Below are 23209 nucleotides of genomic sequence, written 5' to 3' on the forward strand. Positions count from 1 at the left end.
TTGTGCAGCTGTGTGCTCGATTGGTGCCAACTTTCAAAAAATGACAATGTAGGTAAGGAGATTCCAAAATCTATCATAAAAGAAAGACTAAAACACTAAACAACGCTTTTCAGATTTGACATGATAGTATACAACACTTTCAAATTTGCACCACGAAACATGTAAGCCAAAAAAATGCTGGTTAAACACAACAGCCAAGTATATGCTTTTTCATATGCGACACTGAACAGCACAGGTGCCAACTAGTACCAACATACTGTGCAATTGAAAAAAGAAAATGTACAAAAAAAGGTACCTCATCAGCTTCTGCAGAGGTTGGGCCACCCCCATCAGATGACTTGCCTTTCCCTGTTGTTCTGGCTCGCTTTGCAGCACGGGATGCAGTAGCATCCTCCACCTACAAAATAACCAAAATGATGCCTCATGTTAAAAAATCAATGAAAAAAACAGAGAAAACAAAAAACAAAAAATTGAATTTCTTTTACATAAACTCAAAATTGTTCATTGCGTATTGAAAACTTACCCCTACTTCATGACCATCATCGGGGTCGGTACGAGGACCTCGCTGAGCAGGCTTTCCTGTTCCGCCGTATATACTTTGATGCAATCCTCTGCATGGCTCAACAGAAACAAAAACCAAAATCAAAAACAGAAAAGGAAAAAAGAGAAAATAAAACAAGCACATATATTCGATCATATTTTCTCCCCTTTTGAGCTTATAGAAAATAACCTCTTCCCCACTTCCACCAGCATCTCCCTCTTCGACCATTGTCACTGCAAAAAAAAACAGATCCGAACAAAATCATTCTAATTGCACACACACAAAATTGTAGCTCAAAAGCACTAACAAAACTTGTTAAACAAATGCATAAAAAACCAGCATCCCACCACTAAGACATTTCAAAAAGAATCATGTGCCAACTGGACCCTGGTTTTGCCAAACATTAACCCTGGTTCTGCCAACTCACATATGGTAATGCCGAGTCAAAAATTCAAGAACACATATCCCAACTATGTCCAACTATTGAATCTAGATCTACCAGCTGGAAACTGGTCCAATGCCAAGTATAAAACCTGCAGAATATAGATACCTGAATATGTGCAACTATTGTACCTATAACTGCTAAAAATGTGTTTATGGCAGATGATGTGTGCAACTAATGCAGCTGATGTGTGCAACTGATGCAGGTGATGTGTGCAACTGATGTGTGCATCCAACTGATGCAGGTGATGTGTGCAACTGATGTGTGCAACTGATGTGTGCAACTGATGCACCTGATGTGTGCAACTGATGTAGCTGGAACTGCCAATTGGGTATCTGGACAAATGTCAAGTTTAAGCACGAAACTCGTTATGCAACTCCTATTTGTGCAACTGCCAACTACAAGATACTTGTTGTGCAACTAAGTAATGAAAACATTCACTCTGCAACTACTATAGTGCAGTTGCCAACTGCAAACAAATCGTTGTGCAACTGGGCATGAAAAAATCGAACGGATTCAACTGCCATGGTGAAATATCTACCAACTAAAGTACCAACTAAAATGCAACGGTACCTAGGGTTTCGATTCACTTGTGCAAAAGGGGCACGGACGCTAGATCTGCTGTCGGCTAAGCCTCCCCCACTACAGGCACTGCGGAGCGAGTCTAGCGGGCGCGGCCTCCCCGGCTACAGACGGGGCGAGAGCGCAGCTGTCGCGGCCTATGCACAACGACGCGCGGCGACAGCACAACGGCGCGCGGCCCAACACGGCGAGAGCGCTGCGGGAGCAAGTCTAGATGACACGGCCTACCACGCTACAGACGCGGCGAGAGCGCTGCGGTCGCGGCCTCTGCGGCTATGAGCGCGTCGGGAGTAGTACGAGCACCACTTCCCCCGCTATGGGCGCAGCGAGAGCGCAACGGGCGAGGCCTCTCCTACAACGACCGCTGCAGGAGCACTACGGGGCGCGGCAAGAGCATTACGGCTGCGGCCTCCATCTGTACGGCACGCAGCGAGATCGGTACGTTGCACGGGGGAGAAGGAGCGAGCGTACCTCAGCCGACGACGAGCAGCGGGTGCTTCTCCCCTGCCGCGCCTCCGCCTCCTCAGCACCTTTCGACGGCGTCGACGACGAGATCCAGCGGCGAACCCCGCAACGACCGGCAAATCGGGAGGGGATGGGAGGGGAGAGGGGAATGGAGCGGTGACGGGTGGTGGATGGAGGGACGGAGGAAGTGGCACGAAATTAGAAACTGCCCACCGCCCACTACTTTGTCTACGTTCACTAACAGATGTACTCTTGCAGTCAATGACATGGCGGGCCCACCGGGGGGGGGGGTACGCGACGCCGCCTCGGCACAACCGGGCTAGGTGTGCGGGAGATGCGGCGTGCCCGAAAACCGACAAAAACCACTTGCAACGCGCGACCGCACGATCCCACCTGTGAGGCCGGCCGCTCGAGGAGCGCTGCGAGCGCACGTGCACTAATATGTATTTAGGTTCCTCTATTTCTTCACCGTTTTTCACGTTTCTTGGTTATGTTTTTCTTTTGCTTCTTCTCCGATATTTCCATATTTTCACTCTACATTTTTGTATATGTCAAAATATTTTTTAATAAGTGATAAACATTTTTTGCATACACGTTCAACATTGTCCGAACGCTTATTCAACATTTTTCAAATACTTATTTAATATTTTAATACTTATTTGAACATTGTTTAAATAATTGTTCAATATTTTTCAAATACTCGTTCAACATTTTTAAATAGTTATTCAACATTTTTAAGCACTCGTTCAATATTTTTAATACTTATTCAACTTTTTTTAAATAATTGTTTTAACATTTTAAAAATTGTTCAACATTTTTCAAATACTCATTCATTTATTTTTAGTACTTATTCAATATTTTTCAAATATTTGTTCAACATTTTTAATTCTTGTTCAACATTTTTCAAATAGTTTTTCAATAATTTTTATTAATTAGTCAACATTTTTTAACTAGTTTTACAACATTTTTCAAATGTGTTTTTGTATATATATATGTAGAATATAAAGTATAGGATAAAGTACAAAATTAATGCAAAAAATAAGATCAGAAAACAGAAAAAAAAAGGTGGTGCCTGCCACGCGACTGTGCCGGCCCATCTGGGCTTCCACCGACGCGAGGCTTCCCCGAGGCTTAAAGGGCGAAATAGGGGCTCGAACGTTGTGGCTCGCAAACTCGCGAAGCATGCATGTCCAATGAATAACCGTCATGTTTGGTTAGGTCAGCCTAATAGACTTGATTATATATATGTATACCTTGTGACGGTTGAATAAAAAGCTTCGGAATTTGTCTAAAATAAAAAAAGGGAGAAATAGGGGTGCCCCGGTACAACCTCGCCTACGCTACGCGGGAAGCCTCCCAAAGGAGCGCCAAAAAATTCACCCCTCAAAACCAAAAGGAGCGCCAAAAACCAGAAGAGTCGAAGACACGGCTGCGCGGCGCACCCCACCACCAGTCCCTCGCCGCCAGCCGAGGAGACGAAGCCGGAATCCGCCGCCGCGTCCATTGAGGAGCGCAAGCCGCCATGAAGTTCAAGGCCTCCTTCACCGACGACGGCATCTCCCTGCTCGACAAGCGTAAGCCCCAGCGCAGCGCACTCCTCAATTCCCCTCCCTCCGCCGCAATTCGCCGAACACCTAACGCGCGCCCCGCAATTCCGTCCCCGCAGGGTTCCTCCCGGCCATCGACAAGGTGGGCCGCGTGTGCCACGTCTACCTCACCCCCACGCACGCCATGCTCCTCCACAACCTCCTCGGCTCCACGGGGCCCGACGGCGACGGGCCGCAGTGCGTCGCGCAGTTCGCCAAGGACCTCCTCTTCCGCGAGTACAACGTGTCGTCGCGGGACGGCAACCGCGTCGCCTTCTCCGTCGACGTCGCGCTGCTCCATCGCGCCATCCGTAGCGCGCTCGCTGTCCACGCGCAGTCGCCGGCTGCCGGGGACGCCCCCGCGGCGATTCAGGTCAAGCTCGTCAACAAGCAGACCCCCGGGTCCCGTTCTGCTGCCCCGTTCCTCACGTTCGAGACCAAGGGCGCTCGCTCCGCCGTCGTGCAGGACGTGCCCATCTCGAAGCCACTGTCACGCTCCGATGTTGCGCGCTTGCAGGACGCACTTGACGCCGCCCAAGAGCTTCCTGAGGTGGGGAGTTCTCACATGACATTTTCCAGTTTCTTATCATTCATCGGTAAAAAATTATCCTATTTGTTTATCTGATTGAATGCTTTCACAACATAATCTACTCTAGCTGTCCAAATGCGAAAAGAACTAGTCAAATTGAAGCAGGTAGTGGCCATGCAACTTCTGATGGCTTAATTGTGATGCTGGAGTGCGGAAACAAAATTAGGTACCAATTCACAGTTTCATACAGGCTGAGCCATAGAATGTAATGACCTGGATCCATCCTCCAAACGACAATTTGTTTGTTGAGCCCCTGAACTTGATATTCACGTAATTTGCCAGTAGCAAATATAATTTAGCTTTAACATGCTCAAGTTTGATCATGTATTCGCGTCTCATTATTTGGCACTGTCTAGAGGTCTAATCAATGTAAATCTGATGCACAGAACCACTCTTAATTTGTTGTAACGAAAAATCCTCAAGATATCCATGTTCCAGCAAGATACCACACAAATATGCCATTTAACAATAGTCAACAATTAATTAAAATATGAAATGTAGAAATATAAAAAATATGAATCTGTGAATGACTTATTCACATAATTTACTGGTAGCAAAGATGTTTAGTTAATAGACAGTAAAGTTTGATTGTGTCCCATTATTTGAAGCACTGATCTAGACGTCTAGTCCATTTTAATTGATGTGGATATTCCTATCTTGCATTGTTATACCTTTGGAAATTTACTAAAATTATCTATCTGCAAGCAAGAAACTGGAAAAGATGTGATTCATAGTAACATTAGTCAACAAATGGTTACAGAAGTATAAAATGTAAAAATAGCAACGATGCTTATCGAATACTAGTTCTTATTAGTTCCTACAGTTCAGCTGTTCTCTTCAATGCTAAGTATTTTTCTTCTGCGAAATATCTGTACCTACCCAGAGGTCTGTACTGCTTGCGATCTTGAAGATATCGTCAACTTGGATGATTGTTAGAAGAAATTTATTTTACTGTTGTTAGCTATTAGCGAGTACTCGCTATATAGCGGACGTTGTAGATTTTCATACTGGGTTGGTGTTATCTTTCTACTGTCAGCTGCTTATTAGTAGAAATTTATCTTTCTGCAGACTCTGGTCCAGGTTCCAGATCTACAACAGTTACAGAACTTGGTGGATCGTCTAAAAAACATTGGTGATCTTCTGTCTGTAACTGTTACCCAATATGGTGATCTCCATCTGCAAGTTTCAACTTCTCTTGTTACTCTTGGTTCAGAATTCAAAAGGCTTCGGATTCTTGGTGCTCGTGGTAAATTATGGCTGCTGGGAGCTGTAATCAGCATTCAGCATTAGCTTCCTTAAATTCCGAAGTAGGTGTCGTTAGTGTTCAAAGCACTTCACTTTTTTATATCGATGTTCTCTATTTCAGCAAATGCACCTGTCGTTGATCAAAATGTGAGTGCTACCATTCGTATGGAAATGGCGGTTGAGAGAGGGGAAGCACTGTCAGTGGTATTGCTCCTAAGCTTCATTTATTTATTCATCGTTCTATTATTTTCATGTCAGATGTTCACAGGTGCCTGTTATTCTATTTTCTCGCAGCAAGTGAGCATGAAGCACCTAGTTAAGAGCCTACAATGTCATTTGGCCAAGCCAGATTGTACCTTCTATGGTTTATTTTTCAGCCGTTTCTGTAAACCTGTTGAAAAATCTTGGCAAAAGAACAACCTGTTGAAAAATAATCTAAATTTGTATTAACTACTGCCTTGATTTTTTGTGTAGGTATTGCTCCTAATGGTGCTTGCTTGACAGTGATATTCCAGTACTTCATTCCAGGAACACGGTTGACGGATAAATCCATCAGCTTTTACTGTAGGCTTCCAGTCCTTGACCCTGGCACCAGCTAAAGTAAACTACTCCCTCCGTCCCATAATATAAGAGAGCATTTTTGACACTACACTAGTGGAAAAAACGCTCTTATATTATGGGACGGAGGGAGTATATCACAGCATGGTACTTGCTTGCTTTTAGTATCAGTAGATTAGGTTTGGTAGCATTATCTAGCTGATGTACCTTTAATTTTATGACTTGTTTGTGGCTTTCATATATATTAACTTCATGTCTTGCAATGATCTGCTTGTTCATATGGAAAACATTTGGTGCAAACTGTGAATGTTTGCGTTGGTGACATTCTGGTGTGGGCACCTCGATATCACACTGAAAATACTTGGTGTGCTAGTTTCTTTGTTCCAGATTATCACTTGCAGTTGCATGCACCCCTTTTCCACTTCAATATAAACTAGTTGAATGCCCGTGCGTTGCAACGGGGTGATAAAAAGACATATAAACACACATTAGATAGTTGTTCTAAATCAGAAATATGTGTCCAACTTGATTGCACATGATCCATTCCTAAGTGACAACAACTTCGCCACTTGTTTTACCTTGTACTAAAGACGGGGCAAACCTTCGACGGCTTAATGTGGTTCAACCCGTGAAAACATCACACTACTAATAATTACTCCCTCTGTCCCATAATATAAGACGTTTTGCAAACTAACATAATTTGTAAAAACGTCCTATATTGTGGGACGGAGGGAGTAGATTACTATTGAAATCACATGTGATGCTTTACATAGATTTGAAGATGTATAGAGAATGGGCCCGTGAAAACATCACAGAACTAATAAACAGATTACTATTGGAAACACATGGTGATGCTTTACATAGATTTGAAGTTGTATAGTGAATGGGCCCGTGAAAACATCGCACAAGTAATAAAATAGGTTTTTAGTTGTATGAGAAATCGATAATATAACCAATTCGAAAAAGAGGGTATCATAAATTTGAACCATTTATAGAAGAGCAGCTAGCGTTATTATTTATTACAAACTAAACCATAATGGCACGCGTTGCCGTGCCCGTTCATTTGTGTGCTAGAATGATAGGAATTTATGCCAATATATGGTAGTAAAGCATGACTTCTGACCATTTTCATTTTGAAATAATGATATAGATAATTCCAAAAGGTGCATGGTGACACTTGTAGTAAAATATGAACAATTGTTTATATAGTGAAGACGTATGCATTCAATGGTGTGTGTGATAGCTGGTTGTACGAGGTGATCCGCAGAGCATGCTCATCATTGTTTAGTACATGCTTAGTGAAACTAAAGCATAAAAATAAATAAAATTGACAACAAAATTAGTATAGGTCCAAATTAATAAAGGTCGTCTATACCAGAAGATGTGGGCATCATATAAGAGAGATAGAGAAAGAGTGATTAGGCCCCATACTCTGATTGAAAAACCAACGTGCATTGAAGCCCGTGTTCTTCACGATGTCCAGAATTCCAGATCTCCTATACCTCAAAAGACCTCTGTCAAGCATAAGGGCACACCAAGAAACACCGTAAAACACAACAATCAAATTGCTTATTAGTATACACATAAGGTGTCCCAACATATATTTTTCATCTCTTCCTTTCAAGGATCAAAGATAGTAGATATGCAAAAGTTGATAGCAATTAGCAGACCAATCAATGGTAAGTATTATTATTATTGTTTTCATATATGTGGGGTGAACCTTCACATCATAAACTACAAAACTAACTATTGAGAAAATGCAGTAATAATCAAAGAAGAGATGTCAATACAGAAATCAACCTTAGTTCCTTTGGATGGATTCTCTTGTAGTCTCTTCTGATCTTTTCGGGAACGGAAACCTAGAAGAAATTAGTACATGATCATGCCAAAAACAAGTGATAAGAAGGAGATGGGAGGGGCAACTGAAAAGGGACTCACCAGCATCAACCACAGGCACGTATGGGTTTGGAAAAGCAAAGAAGATAGGAGATCCATGAGAAGGAGGTGGAACGGTGGAAGTGGAAGTCGAGCGGAAGGTGTCGGTATCTGCCTCCTCCAATCCATGCCCCGGCGCCGCTAGCTGAAAGGACCTTCCCGAGGTCCAATCTTGCACGACATCTCATCCATGCGCCGCTGCCGCTAGGAGCTTTTCGAGATCCTTCTTACGCGGCAGTTTTTGCTTCAGTTTCAAATTGGAAGTGACGCGCGGTACAATTGCGAGAGTATGGAGAAGGATGTAGGAGGAGTACAGCCGGCCATGGACGTCGCCGGCGCAGCTGTCCGCCGCAGCTGCCATGGAGGAACGCTGCAAGATGGGAAATTAAAAACAGTAAAAAGGGGCCTACAGAGGAAGAATACATAGAGAGTAGAGGGTACCGACGCGGAGATAGACCTGTAGTAGAGAGTCACCGACGGGACAGATGACCACGGCGGCGCATCACGGATGAATGAACGGTGGCTCATCATGGACCGAGGAACACTAAACGAAGAGGTCGAGGGAACGGGATAGCGCTGTGAATACACTGGACCACCTGCCCCGTGCGAATGGGAAGTTGGACATGGGCCTTTGATGGCCCGAATACGGAGAGGGACGGGAGCTCGCTCCGCAGAGCAGCGGCCCGCGAGATGGTGTGTGGAGCGCTAGGACGACCTGGGGACGACTGAGGTGATTCAAGTGATCAGGCGGCTGACAGGCTGAAAACACTGTGGAGGCTGGGTGTTAGCTGCGTTATACTGTTTCTCAATATCGGGACACAGAAGCATGAATCTTAATTATCTCAATTATATTTTGTGCTTGGAGTCTCAGTGTCATAATTGAAGTTCCGAATCAAGTTAAATGAAAAAATAGCTTATGACTAACATTAACTCCATAACTTCTAGAATTCATTGTGACTCTAGAAAAAGTCCAGTAAATATGGCTTAAACATAATAAATGAAGCGTACAAACATGCCAATGATTTCTTTGAATCAAATAAGGCACAAGTAATGTTGCCCTAGAACATAAGTACATTCCATCTAGACGTGTGTGTAGACATACATGATACATGTCAAATGCTCCCTCAGTTCACAGAATAACTGCTTTGTTTCTTGCTCTGACTCAGCTCATGCGACCAGTCTTATCTCATAAACAAAAAACAGTCTAAACAAAAAAGGATTTCCAAAATAGATCATACATAATTCTAGCAATTGCCAATAAATCGAGGCTTTTTACCAACTTGATGGTAAGAAATCCCCGGACCTAGAAATTCATTTCGTACAATTGAACCTTTTCAAAACTTTGTTGTACAAGTCAGACCAGAGCCTGAGCACTCATAAAACCAGAGCCTTTTTTAGCTCCTTGCCATCATATATCTTCACATTGTCATAAAGTGGTATGTGTAAATATAACATGAAGCATCAGGAGGATATTATGATAGTTCACAAGAACATAAGATAAATGAGATAAGCAGGTTTACCTATGTCCTATAGCACAACTTGGCTTCTGAAAATTTTCTCCCACCAAAACACCGGAAAGCAAGTCACTGCTAGAGTATGGAATTTGCTTCTTAGAATCTTCAGATGTGTGTTCAGAAGCTCATGCAAAGAAGAGATCAATAAGAACCCGAGGAATGAATAGCCTGAGGAAAAGAAGAGCCATCAAATGAATTATACAAGTATCTCACTGGAATTGTTTCTTTTTCTGGCCGCAGAAAACAACTCACTCCTGAATGTCCTACACGAAATGAAACTTTTTACAAATATAACTTCAAGAAGCTAAGCTGCTAAGATGTCCTGTAAGAGAATAAATGGCATAACAGGCGTCCCTCATAGCTCAAACACATATGTAATTCAGAGATTTTCTTCTTCCTCTGAGACAGCAGGAAAGAAAGAAATACACTATGTATTCTTCACGGAATAAAAAATGTCAAAACTGACTAAGCTCGTTTCAGTTAGTGGGCATGAAGAATATCTTTCGGTAAGAAATCTGTGTTTACAAAATCAATTGTAAAAGAAAGTCATTATACAGAAAAAATAACATTCCCTTGATAACTCCCGAACTTCAAATGTTTATCAGGCAATTGAGATCAGTCATACAGAATCAAATGAACTGATGGTTAAGGAAAACACAAAAATGGAAGGCGCAAGAAACAAATCAAATGGTTTCATGAGAAAACCTTAGATAGATTGCAACACATGGAAAAAATTAGAAGAATTAAATTCTAAAAACAATTCTAGCCATAGATAATTGGGTAGATTCAGCGAAAAGGAGAAAAAGAAACCAAACACATCCACTGTGAAGTATTGAAGTCTACAGGAAGAGCCAAGAACATCTAAATGGTACTGGATGGTTGCATGAGAATCTGAGCATGTGTATCCCTAGTTTTAGAAAGCAAAAGTGTGCTACTCAATGCTACTCTTGTTCACTGTACATCAACCTAAACTAAACACTTTGACTTGAAAAGGACTTGAAACATGTCTACTTCATTTCCGAATTAGTTAGTCTTTAGTTTAGATTAGTGAGGTATCATAGAAATATTGTCTTGTATCAGCATAAATTCCATTGCACAGTAATTAAGTGATGTTGGCTATGTGCTCGTATTTCATATTAAGACTGAAAGTACAGTTGTGTGTCGCTTCAACAGACATGCTGAAGAGGAAGATTGTAGTTACCAGTGCTGCCTTGTAGTACTTATAGATGTCCTCCATGTAGTCGACAACAGCTGGTTCATTGTGGCCATCGAGCTTGTCGATATCATCCAGGTAGGTGTCTTGCCAATAACACGCAGCCAGACTTCAAATTTGTAATAATGGTGTCCTCCCATATCACTGGTTTACAAGGGGAAAATACAACAGTCTCGCTTCCATTTCCTAACAAAAAGAGCTGGCCAGATAAATTTCACAAATAGTATCCTTAAAAAATAGATAAATAATTTGTAATTCCACAGGAAATAATCCTTGTAGAATGCATACAGACCATAATTATCATTTATAATAATGTGTTCAACAACTTTAGTTCTGCTATTACTGACACATGTTTCAATTAGTGAATAAGAAACTTAATGATGACACCTGTTGTTTGAGGATGAAAGTGTTATTTCACTCCATGGAACAATTGCTTCAATTCTTTCAAAATGGAAGCATACAACAAAAGGCTTCCGAACATGAGGGGTCAACATACTCTAAATCAGTCCGTACAATTTAAAATCTACATTCAGGCCATATTGAGTCAGTGTCTACCACCATGAAATTGCAGCTAGAAGCCAGCAAGTACGCTACAATGACTGAGAACTTGAACGATTGAGGGATAATGTAGAAAGATGCAAAGAACTAACCTCCAATTGGAAGGGCATGAAGATGCCAGCTCCTTCTCTGCTATATCTTCCTTAATATCTATTCGAGTGGCCATGTATGTTCCAAAGTTGAAGATAAAAGAAATTTAAAAATATGCAAATTGGCACACATGTCCATTCCACTGAACATATGCAACCCATATCTGTAAAAAATAGAAATTTAGTACATGTTCATAAAGAATAAGTAACAACACATGATGGTCTTAATATCCAGTGTCTCATGTTGGATACATTTTTAAATATGTGCAGTTTCACATCTGAGCAGAACAAAATTAATTGACAGAGCTGTGATGGCTCTAAATAGCAAAAATGGCTCACAAAATCTTACAAAACAAAAACTATGAGATTGTCTTGACAGACTACTATTTATAGTTCTCCTGTGATACAATCCTGGACCACACAAATGCCTTGTATTAAACCTAAAAGGTAAATGCTCTAAATAGGATCGTAGGAGAAAAGAAGAATAAGTAGATCCAGGATGCAGTGGTGTGAATGCACAATGTATGTGGGATATAGAGCTCTTTGCTTTATAGATAAAAACTCTAATGGTCAAGCCTTGTGAATCCTGATTCACTCAAGGTACACAAGTTGTAGGGCTAATAATGGGCTCGTCTAAAAGGGACATTTCACTATTTTTGTACCCTTTTTTCATCTAAATGGGAAATTACAATGTTTTATGCAAATAATTTATAGAAGGATTTAAGAACACACAAGTTAATTTTATTCTTGGAGAGGTGCGGACTTCAATAAAGGTTAAAGACCAGGGAGCTGGCGTTCGTATGGCGTTAGTTTGCTGGTATAACCAGCTGGAGTTAATCATCAGTTTTACAGTAAAATTTTGGGCATAATAAGTGTTATCTCCAATAGATTGAAGATGATACACATCAGAATCCTTACCGGACCGCGCTTTGCAATTCGAAACGAAGACCTCCACCCCAAGGATCTTGCAAACCCTTATTCAAGCCCTCCGTGGAACAAGTGGAGCAGTGGAAGTATGAAGGCCCCTAACGGACGATGACTTGCAGGCGGTGGTGCGTGGGGGGATCTGGCGGCGTGGCTTTCGCCCGGAGCCGATGTCCCGGCGGCGTGGCTTTCGCCCGGAGCCGATGTGGCGGTGGGATGCGACCGCTCTCCCCTGAGTTGAGCGCGGCAACGTCCACGGGAGGCGTTGAAGGCTGCGGTCGGCAGCGCCGCGTGGGTGCAACAAGAACTGCTCATGTTTGCAGAGAACAACGACCCAATATGCGATCGTGTCGGTGCCGAGGGATTATGAGGGAGGCGGTGGGAGAGGAGGAAGTCGCCTGAAGGGAAGCGGGCGAGCGGGGTGTGGCCGAGGTCCATTACTACCTCCACCAGTGCAGGGAGATCCAGGTGATCCTTCGCCCACCGCCACAGATCCCCGAGGAGAAGCTCCAGTAGCCTGCACAGCTCCTCCTTGAACCCCTCCGGCCCGGCAGACTTGCATTGCGCGGTGCACACGGGAGCGTGGCCCCGGCGGCCGCAGCGGAGGGAGAGGTGGCGAGTGGTGGCTGGGCCACACGTCACGGAGGAGAAGCGGCAAGTGTAGGGAGAGGGCGAAGGCGGGATGGGGTGAGGGAGAATCGGAGGTGGAGGTGGGGCGGCGGCGGCAAGCGCGTGCCGGTGGAGGGAAAGAGATCGGGATGGGGAGGAGCGAACAGTTGTCTGGAGAGTGGAGCCGTGCGTTGGGTTCGTGTGTTCCAACCGGCTCGTATTTTCTTTGAGCTGTTATGTATACGTGGATGGATCGTGGCGTGGGGAAGGGGTTCGAACCATGACGACGCGTCGTGCATTTCGACGGGTGTGATTTTTTACGAGACTCCCACAGCGAGGGAGGGAGGTGGGATCGTACGAGCGATTTCCTCGGTGCGGATCGAGGTCGAATCATCACGACGTTCGATCCCCTTTAATAGTAGAGATTATTTAATGCCTTTTGTCCACATCAGTACTCCTACTTCGTAGTTCTATTATGTGCTGCTATGAAGGATTATCCCTATCAAGGCTAGACAACTGCTAAGAATGGTGACTCTTATCTATACCAATATAAAAAGATCCAAAGGGGCATATCCAATTAATCTCGGCCATCATGACAATCCAACGACCTAGACTGCTTCAATGTCGAGCGCTCAACGCGTTTAGCGTGCAATGAATTTCATGCCAAATATAGTGCTAATCACATAATAACACGCAAATAATATCCTAATTAATATCCGCATGCACTTAATGTACTTCCAAATTAACGTGCATTGCACGTACACATTGACTAGTAATAGAAGCTTGCGAAGCAATTCTTACTAAATTTATTTATTTATTTGTCGAGGAAAATTTCTTTCTAAATTTGGCTATTGCTTCGAATACAATTAGGACACCGCCAGATAGTACTGCATAACGCCCAAGAAAACCAGCTGGTCCTGAAATTAGGCAATGCTTTATATATGGATTCAAACTTCTGGTATAGCTCTTAATCAAGATGTGTGAATTTGAGTTTTCATTCCGTGGGATCTATTTGGACCAACTACGCTTCTTCAAACCTCCAGATCCATCTTAAATGAAACCACCAGTTTCTCCAATGTTTATATCCTGCTGGCAGATTTTCTGATGAGCACATGCATGTTTCACCCACAGCGGTTCCCTGCATCGCACATGACATCCTCTCTGTTGCTTATTTACTCCCCTCGTTGCTTCTACTGATCACCATGCCATTTGTTTTTGAATTGGGTGGGAGAAGGTCCGCTCATTCATTCTAAGGATGAATAAATTTTAGAAGTCACAAACTTACACCACCTGGTCTAGATGAATTCAGTCAGTACTCAGTTCCGTAAGAAGAAAAAGATGGTCTCATTCAGGGAAAACACAGTAAACACACCACTAGATGCCACTACAATCATACTATCGTGGCATTTAACGTCATCATGACTATCCGACCAACACTTCCAATCAAGATTGATCGTCTATGGAGTATTACCAACCCCTTTTGACTGTTTGGAAATGCAAAAAATTACTCTATTAGAATTCCCTCTGACGTATGCATGCCAAAAAGGGATCCGGGACCATTTTATTTTGATGAAAGTGACAATTGTTAGTGAAGATCAGGGACACAGGTAGTCAGCCAAGTGGCTTCTAGAGCATACGTACTCCTGGGGTGAATAGTAAATTCGGCAACAATGTTTTTTAACCCATTCTTTAAACTATGAAGAATTGTACATGTTGGTGCATTTTATGTGCGTGGAAAATTTATGAAGAAAAGAAATGTTTTGGGCCTCGCTAAAACAAACAGAAGCAAGTTTTTAAGCATAAAATTTGTTTTCTTTCACGCAGACCACAAAGCTCATCTATTCTCCATGAAATTTTACATTCATGTAAACGACACGGACATGTCTAATTTTATTCACATATTGACAGTTAGAAAAGCATTTCTTTTTCACCCTGTGTGCTCCTGGATGCAACTTCGACTTACCGGCGTATATACCGACTTCGAATCTGGCATAAGGGGACCAGCCTAAATCGTTCTGCATATAGTTGTAGCTGTTTAGCACCAACGTCTTCCTGTACACGCTGTACAGAGTACACGCGTCCACAGGGTGGCTTTAAATCTTCAGTTCGTGGTGACACTCACTGCACTGCATTAACTATTATTGTTGGCCAGCAGTGACCTGTATCACTCCTCTTATTATTGTTGGTCCGCAGCAGTGAGTAGTATAGCTTTGAAAAGGAAGGCCAGATATTCACAAACACAACTTGAATGACCCCATGTGGAATGTTTAGAGAACCTGTCAATCCATGTGGAATGTTTTGTAAACCTGTCAATCTATCTAACCGCAATTATGGATATTTATTGTAACTTCAACACTGTCGTCTCAGTAAGTAATCTGCAAGCGAGCAGAATCACTGTGCTCATACAGTGCGGCCAAATTAGTGCCCCCAGCCATTTCTGCCTATTTTGCTGCCCTTTCAAGACAGCAATAAGCTGTGAACGTCCAATTATGTGTCACCCTGCATCGCCGATGCCATACTGAACGCATTACATGTGTGTATGTACCTCTACTCAAACGAGCTTCACTTCCAAAACGTATAAAAATTACCAGTTTCTCTGATCATAGATACATATTACGCCAAGAACCGGTAGGAAACCCTCCTATTTGTGCTACCCAGCAACCCCCAGCTTATATCTTTCTAGCCTTCGTTAGGACCAAGCTCCGGATCCACAACATAGCCTCTCAGGGAAGGCGTCTTGCCGATGGCAGGCACCTTCTTCTGAAGCCTCTTCCTCGCGATGTAGCCCCGGATCCAGGGCATCACGTCCTCGTTCACCTTGATCATGATGAAGAACAGCAGGCGGTAGATGAAGATCATGCTGAAGATGACCGACAGATCGATCCACTTCGACCGGTGCACGTTGATCTGGAAGATGTACTTCAGGATGAACTCCCCGGGGATCTTCGGCTGGTCCGGGTATTGGTTGTCGAATAGGAGACCGTCCATGTCATTCTGGCATTGGCCCTGTAGATGGATAGAGTTTGATGTCAAATTTCATATTGGAAATCACCATGCTGCCGTGGTCTATGGCAACCTCAAATTTACCTGTAGTGCCCAGTAATGGAAGCTGATGTACTGCATGGGGTATCTCCAGAAAACCTTCGGGATGTCATAGGGAAGCCTGAAGTATCCGGAGACAAGCATGAATATTCCCTGTCCAAGAAAAATTGTGAGACAATTTCTTCATGTGGAGCTTCTAGGTAGAAAAACTTAGCTCAATAATAGGACGGTCTATGCCTGCAGTATCTGTATCCTAAACCATAATAAGATCATTGGGAGATCTCGTGCTGATGAAGTTATACTCCTATTCTGGTCAGTGTGTAGTAAAGCTACACTAGTTTTCAGTATATTGTAGCAATGCGGTTCAGTACTGATTCATTTGTCAAGCTTGATGGTTTATAGAAGTACTAGATTTTTACCGAAGCCTTTCGATGTATTCTGGTTCTAGAGAACATTTTGGAAGTTTGGAGTTCTCTCATTGATGAACACATCTTGCGCCATACAAGCTACACGCTTAAAAATTGTAAGAAAGACAAACGACAGGCTTCTTTTTATTTTTTCCTTTAATTTAGCAAGGTGCTTTAATCCCTACCTGTAACGAGAACTGCACTAGATTCAAAGCTATTAAGTTGTAACTATCATCTCCATTTACTGGCTACCGCAACAAGGACCATAATTTTGAGAAACAGGCAGTAAAGGATATTTGTTATCTGAAGACACAACTAGAATTAATAGGAGTACAGGATACCAAATGAAAATTGGGCAAAAATGTACCTGAATTCCAGCTCCTATGATGATGCCCATGAGGAAATTGGGTATGACACTTGCAATGGCCATCATCAAGCTCTCAACCACGGTGACACTGGCGTAGAGGTTCAAGACGAAGAAGATGTAGTGTGTGAAACCAGGATGAAGGCGCACCATGAAGTAGCATACTGTCCCTGACATGAAGCATATCAGGACCAGGAATGGCAGAGCAGAGATGGTGTTGGCAATCACAAATGCTGCAACACCGTAGTGCCCATTCAACCGTTCCCGCTGGAAAACCTGTGAACAAGTCAAGAAGCAGGTGAGCAAATTGTACATAGCAGTTCCAATTCCCGTATGGAATGATAAAGTTCTGGAGCTTCACCTTCATTTCTTCCACGAATGAAGGGAATCCTCCAATGGACATGAAGGTAACGAATCCAAAGACGAATGCTGCACATGCTGCCCTGGCCTGTGAAGAAGAGGGATGTAATGTCATTGCTCACAAAGAACACTTTTCATGAAGGAACATGATGTCATTGCTTAAGTGTCTACTTGTTATAACAAATTCATAGCATTTTGATCCAGATAACCACTGATCAATACTTTCAGACTTACCAGGATGGATGTGTATTTGGTGCCAACATCCAGGTAGATTGTGCCGATGCAGACGGTCACGAGGAGATAGATCAAGAGCCTGAGCCAGTAGTACCCAAAGTCGCGCGACATGTTGATGAATGAGCGCCTGGTAAGTGTACACGCCTGCATCAAGAAGCTGGCCTGGCTGCCCCTTGAATCCATCACCGTTCCTTTCTGCAGCAAACAACACATGCATTTCATTTGCTCATTGCCTGTCCGGATGCACAAAATAAAAGGACAGAGAACCATATATGTTGCATTCAGGGAATCTGAGAGGACGTACGATTCGCGCAATGTCATTAACTTTCTCCCTAGCAGCGTAGTAGTACTGCGACCTGTTGTAGGCAGAGACAAGTTTCCTGATGGCCTCTGATGTGGTTATCTTATCCAGAGGATCATCAGACCTTTCGATCTGCAAAGTTTATGAAAATTAGACCACCTGCAGGTGTAAACATGCTGGCACAATTTATATGTACACATGAATTGTCGGGTTATCGATGTGTCCAGTTTCCCCCTTACCCTTGCTTTCATTGATCCTTTCAGGGTGGCCTTGACCTTGTCGAAGTCGGAGTTGACGCACCTCAGGAAATGATCCGAGGGATTTCTCAAAGGTGGGCATGGGAACCCAACTTCAGCGAAGAACTGCGTGCAGGAGGAAACAGGTGCAGGTGAGCGACCGCATAACATATGTGATGCAGAAGAAGCAGGGGTACTACGTACTGCGAAGTGATTGATTACTGATGCCATTACATGAGTAGCAGGAAGGAAGTTACTGTGATAAACGGATAGTGGACCGTGGAGGAATTGATTACCTCACATGCTTGCGCTGCCTGTCCGAAGTAGACGTTTTTGCCCCCGGAGAGCAGGAAGAGCATGTCGAAGAGCTCGAAGACCTCGCTGCTGGGCTGGTGGATGGACGCAATCACTGTCCTGCCATCCCTCGCCAGGCCCCGCAGCGTCTGCGTCACGAAGAAGGCCGAGGAGCTGCCCGCGCAACCAGAGCCGTCAATTCAATTCGATCTCCAACAGCACAACCACACAGGCACTAGTGAACACCACGTACCTGTCGAGGCCGCTGGTGGGCTCGTCGAGGAAGAGGAGCCGGGGCCGCATGAGGAGCTCCAGGGCGATGCTGACCCGGCGCTTCTCGCCGCCGCTGACGCCCCGGAGGTGCCAGTTGCCGATGACGGTGTCGGCGCAGTCCTGCAGCCCCATCTCCACGATGGTGCCCTCCACCAGCGCGCGCTTGTCGTCCCGCGGCATCTTGTCCGGCAGCCGCAGCAGCGCCGAGTACCCGATCGTCTCCCGCACCGTCAGCGTCCCGATCAGGTTGTCGTCCTGCGTCACGTACGCCTGCGTATGCATGCATACACCACAACACCATCAGCAAACATTCTTCTACGAGGATCGGTCATGTTGCCATGATCCGAAAAGTGGTATTCTGGTGGTTTCGTCGCATCCAAAGTACTGGCACTGGAAGTCGGCTTGGCCGAACTCATCATACCGCCCAGAGGGCCGGTGTTTTTCGTCTCATGCTGGCAAAACTAATCGCTCAGTTTTATTACTGACCACAAGCTAGCTAGAATATACCGCATAAGTAGAAAAAGATGCCCAAACTGCAAGTGTAAACCAGCACATCGATCATCATAAATTCGGAACAGCGCCACAATAACAAATTACTACTACACAACTGTCTGTATTTATGTCACTTAGGAGGTAGTAGGTCGCAGCAGGCCATTTCGCTTTGAACCATGCAGGGAAGATATTTCGCCGTTGAGATCGGTCGATGGACGGGGAGAAAGAAACGTTGCGTACGAGATCTGTATGAAGGGGCATGGAATTGAAAGCAAAGCAGCAACGGGATCAGAAAAACTGAACGAGTATTAATTGCTCCGCCCAACCACTCGACACGGCACGCTATCGCTCTGGCTGCCCGTAGGAGAGCCGCTCCTACTCCTAGCGTAGGGGTACTGGGGCAGGGCGCCATATGCATGTAGTACAGGGTACAGCTCCCCGCCTGGGACAGCTGCGAGCCGAATCAAGAGCCGGTCGCGCGCGTACCCCGTGGATTTCGATGGCGTCGATAACTACGCGCCGGTGTAGAATTAATTAGCCGGTGAGCGCGACCGTACGGCTCCGCTCTACCGCTCCAAACGTACTGCGCCATGGCATCTGCTAGCAGAGGTGGATGGCTAGCTTTCACATGCTCGGAAATGGCATGAACACTGACTAAGGTGGATGAAAGTAACATGGAGAGTCTAATGCCCAAAAATGGCGGTCTCGTTGTCGGATAAAAACAAGCGAGGTAAAACGAGTGGGGTGAGACGGGGTGGCTGGCCGTACCGCGGCGCCGAAGGAGAGCTTGGCCTTGCGGCCGTTGAGCAGGACGCTGCCGGAGAGGAAGGCGTTGGCGGCGAGGCGGCCGGCGAGGGCGTCGAGGAGCGTGGACTTGCCGGAGCCGGACGGGCCCATGAGCGCGGTCAGCGACCCGGGCTCGGCGAAGCCGGTGAGCTCGTCCAGCACGGTCTGCGTCTTGCCGGGGCCCAGCGCCACGGTGACCGACAGGTCCTTCCACGTCAGCCTCGCCGACACCTCGCCGATGAGCGCTGCCGCGCCCGCCCCGGGCATCGCCTTGCTGTCCCGCCACAGCGTCTCGCTCAGCGGGCTCAGCCCCACCACCATCGCGCCGCTGGCCGACGTCGCGGTCGCCCCGTTGGCCTGCAGCTCCACCATGGCCTGCCCGGCCGCCGTCCTCCGCGTGTCCTCTCCTCCTCCTCCACCTCCTCCTCCTCTCATGGCTCTCGCCCGCACTGGCGGCGACGCGCGGGAGCTCTCCTCGGAGGGAGAGGCCGGTCGATGCGATGCAGTGCGATGTGAAGTGAGGCTTGTGTTTAGCTGCTGGCTGCTGCTATAGGAGGGAGGGAGGGAGGGGGGTAGCAAGGCAGGAGTTATAAAGGAGGAAGGCAAAGCATGCATGCATAATGAAGGTGGGGAGTTAATGGATGAATGGAGCAATCGGAGAGCGGTGCGGCTGCGATGCGAGGCCATCTATTAACAAACTGACAACCAATTGTCTTCTTTAGGCTTTGGCTGACAGCCCATGGCCTACTCCAACAGTACCCCTGTTATTGTGCACAGTGCTGGGTTAGGGTTTTGTTTGGAACCAAGCCATTTTTGGAGAAATTGTGTGACGATAGGAATCCTTTATGTACACCAAGAGAAACCTTTCATCTTTTTTTTTGGAAATATGTTAAAAAACAGTAGTCGGATTTTTAAGCATTGACAAAATGAACGTTTTTATGGTAATTTATGTTGTCGCAAGGATGACAATTTTATTTAATAAGCACGGCAAATCCTGGCAAAAAACTGAACATGACGTTTGGCTATGCTTGCTAAAGGAAAATTTCACCCTCACGACAACATAATTTACCATAATAAACATTCTCTTGTCATGCTTAAAAATCTGGCGTTTGCTGGTTATCAAGTCCTTTTTTGGGGGTTCCGCCAAGGCAAAATGAGCAAAAAACACTCCATTTAAATTCCCTTGACAAGTCTGAAGGAAGATCACTCTTAATTTTCTCTTCTCCTTGCCCATTAATTTTAGTCTCCATCATATAAGGTTGGTCCCTTCGTTCCATACTCCATGAGTGTCAAAATTGTTCAGATCTTATCTTTTCCTCGATGAATTTGTTTGAATGTCGACTAGTTAATTGTCCGTGCATTCCAATGGATACATATTTTAGCGGGTTTAACATCGATTATGCCCGACATACACCTTACACTTCTTTTTCGGCCGACAAACCGTAGAACAATTGTTCTACGGTTTATTTTCATTAATAAAAAAAAGTATATACAAAACGGTTACATGAAGACAAAAGCCTTAACCAATGCCAGCGCGATCAAACATTAAATGGAATTACCAGGTTGCTTTCAATCCAGGACTTGATCTTGTTTGCTTTGGTCGTCTTAGCTCTCAACAAAGACATTGCGAGTCCTTCCTTCATGTGAAATTTCCAGCACAGGGGGTGAGCAACTGCTTCATTGAAGATCTTATCATTTCGGACAGACCAAAGACTCCAACACCCAATAATGATAATGTCAAGTGCCAGGTCTTTTGGAAGAATTGAGATAGCCAGACATATCTCGTCAAAATTTGATATTCCTCTTCTCCTAGTGGGCATGATTTCATTCCAGCAATGCAAAGAGAATGGGCGGTCCCAAAACAGGTGCATAGATGTTTCCTCTGCCTTGTCATTGCAGAGAACACATTCAATGATTCTAGAAACATAGATTTTCTTCTCAAAAGATTCATGGTATTGACTCTGTCATGGAGGAGCAACCAGAAAAAGATTTTGTGCCTAAGCATGGTGGAGGCTTTCCAAAGGAGCTTGAAAATGACGTGGTTGTTGTTGGGACCTATCAAGCAATTGTACATCTTCATGGAGGAGTAGGATTGTGAGGTCCAGGTGTAAGTCCAAGAGTCCTTGTGGTTAACCGCAGATAGATTATTGATGATTTCCTGAATTTCAGTGAATTGTTGATGTGCTTCAATGGACGGTGGTCTGTGGAAAAGATTTTCCATGTCCTCGGAATGGATAGCTTGGTGGAATGTGATGTCTGAGTTGATTGTGAAGGAGTAGAACTCAGGGTACTGCTGTTGGAGGGGGAGAAGATTCCATGGATCTTTCTAGAGTCTGATAGTGTCACCAATGTCAACTTTACATTTTGCAAATCTCTGGAATGAGGGCAATAGTTTGAGAATGTCTTTCCACCAAAATGATTCAATTAGTCTCTCTCCTCGGGTAAGAAAAGTATAGTAGGTTTCCCATAGAATCTTCACCCAAGGGAGGTCCTGCTTATTGAGAAATTTGTGTAGGAACTTCATGTGCAGGGCCTAACTGTATGTTGAGATATCAAGTATACCTAGACCTCCATCAGATTTTGGTAAGCAAGCCTTTTCCCATGCAATCAGAGCAGGAGCTTTCTCCTCAATGCCATATTTCCTCCAGAAGCATTGCTTCATATACTTATTGATTTGCTGGATAACAGTCATTGGCATAGATAGGATGCTCAAGTAAAAGAATAGGCTTACTTGAGAAAAATGACTTGATCACGGCAAGCTTATCTCCATATGAGAGCAGAGTGGAGCATACCTGTAATTTTGATTCAATTCTCATAAGCAGAGGAAAATAGTCTACCACTTTGGGCTTGTGTAGACTCAGTGGCATCCCTAAATAGGATAATGGCATGGAGCCAATTTGACATCCCATAAGAGCAGAGAGGGCCAACATCTTGGGATCAAGGGTGTTAATAGCAATCATAGTAGACTTGGAGTAGTTTACTTTTATACCAGTGTAGTTGGCAAAATGCAATCGTAGATTTTTGATATGTATCAGCTTGTTGGCTTCAGCAAGAATTACCATCACAGTGTCATCTGCATATTGAATTATTGGGAAATCTGGGCATGATGCATGCATAAGAGGGGATTCAATTAGGGAGTTGTTCATAGCTTAATTAATCATGGATTGGAGGAGGTCTTCTGCTATAACAAATATCAAAGGGGAGAGGGCGTTCCCTTGTCTTACTCCACTTTTGCAAAGGAATTGTTTGCCAGGAACTCCATTGAGTAGAACCGATGAGTAGCGAGTGCTGTAAATCTGCTTGATCCAGATAATCCATTTGTGTCCAAATCCTTTACCTTTGAGTATCTCAAAAATGGTCTCATGGCTGAGCATGTCAAATGCCTTCTCAAAGTCTAGTTTGTGTAACAAAATTTCTTTCTTGGTTTGGTTGCATTGTTGCAGATATTCATATGAGCATGCTAGGTGATACGTCTCCAATGTATCTATAATTTCTGATTGTTCCATGCTATTATATTATCTGTTTTGGATGTTTTATATGCATTAATATGCTATTTATAATATTTTTTTG

At 44.3% G+C, this 23209-nt stretch overlaps 2 protein-coding genes and 1 pseudogene across 3 annotated transcripts; 1 reads left to right on the plus strand and 2 right to left on the minus strand.

Annotated features, from left to right (window-relative positions):
* The window catches only part of LOC141041139 (uncharacterized), a 33920-nt pseudogene extending 33047 nt beyond the window's left edge, over positions 1 to 873 (minus strand).
* A 2508-nt stretch (positions 874 to 3381) lies between these two features.
* Positions 3382 to 6274, plus strand: LOC109749266 (uncharacterized). 2 transcript variants are annotated; one of them, XM_020308233.3, is made up of 6 exons: positions 3382 to 3604; positions 3697 to 4166; positions 5274 to 5451; positions 5572 to 5654; positions 5745 to 5814; positions 5925 to 6274. In XM_020308233.3, the coding sequence occupies exons 1-6, from the start codon at positions 3553 to 3555 to the stop codon at positions 6047 to 6049; spliced, it is 978 nt and encodes a 325-aa protein (XP_020163822.1). In that variant the 5' UTR covers positions 3382 to 3552; the 3' UTR covers positions 6050 to 6274. The 2 variants fall into 2 exon arrangements, with proteins under 2 accessions (XP_020163822.1, XP_045089123.1); XM_045233188.2 differs by lacking the exon at positions 5745 to 5814 and having other exon boundaries at positions 5925 to 6090.
* An 8994-nt stretch (positions 6275 to 15268) lies between these two features.
* Positions 15269 to 20296, minus strand: LOC109749265 (ABC transporter G family member 11). Its single transcript, XM_020308232.4, has 10 exons — positions 19622 to 20296; positions 18342 to 18631; positions 18091 to 18262; positions 17798 to 17920; positions 17562 to 17690; positions 17258 to 17452; positions 17025 to 17111; positions 16667 to 16939; positions 15938 to 16045; positions 15269 to 15856 (listed from the first exon to the last, which is right to left on the minus strand). The coding sequence occupies exons 1-10, from the start codon at positions 20252 to 20254 to the stop codon at positions 15530 to 15532; spliced, it is 2337 nt and encodes a 778-aa protein (XP_020163821.2). The 5' UTR covers positions 20255 to 20296; the 3' UTR covers positions 15269 to 15529.
* Between the last annotated feature and the right edge of the window lie 2913 nt (positions 20297 to 23209).

Source organism: Aegilops tauschii, chromosome 2 (genome assembly GCF_002575655.3).
Source record: "Aegilops tauschii subsp. strangulata cultivar AL8/78 chromosome 2, Aet v6.0, whole genome shotgun sequence".
Lineage (NCBI taxonomy): Eukaryota > Viridiplantae > Streptophyta > Magnoliopsida > Poales > Poaceae > Aegilops > Aegilops tauschii.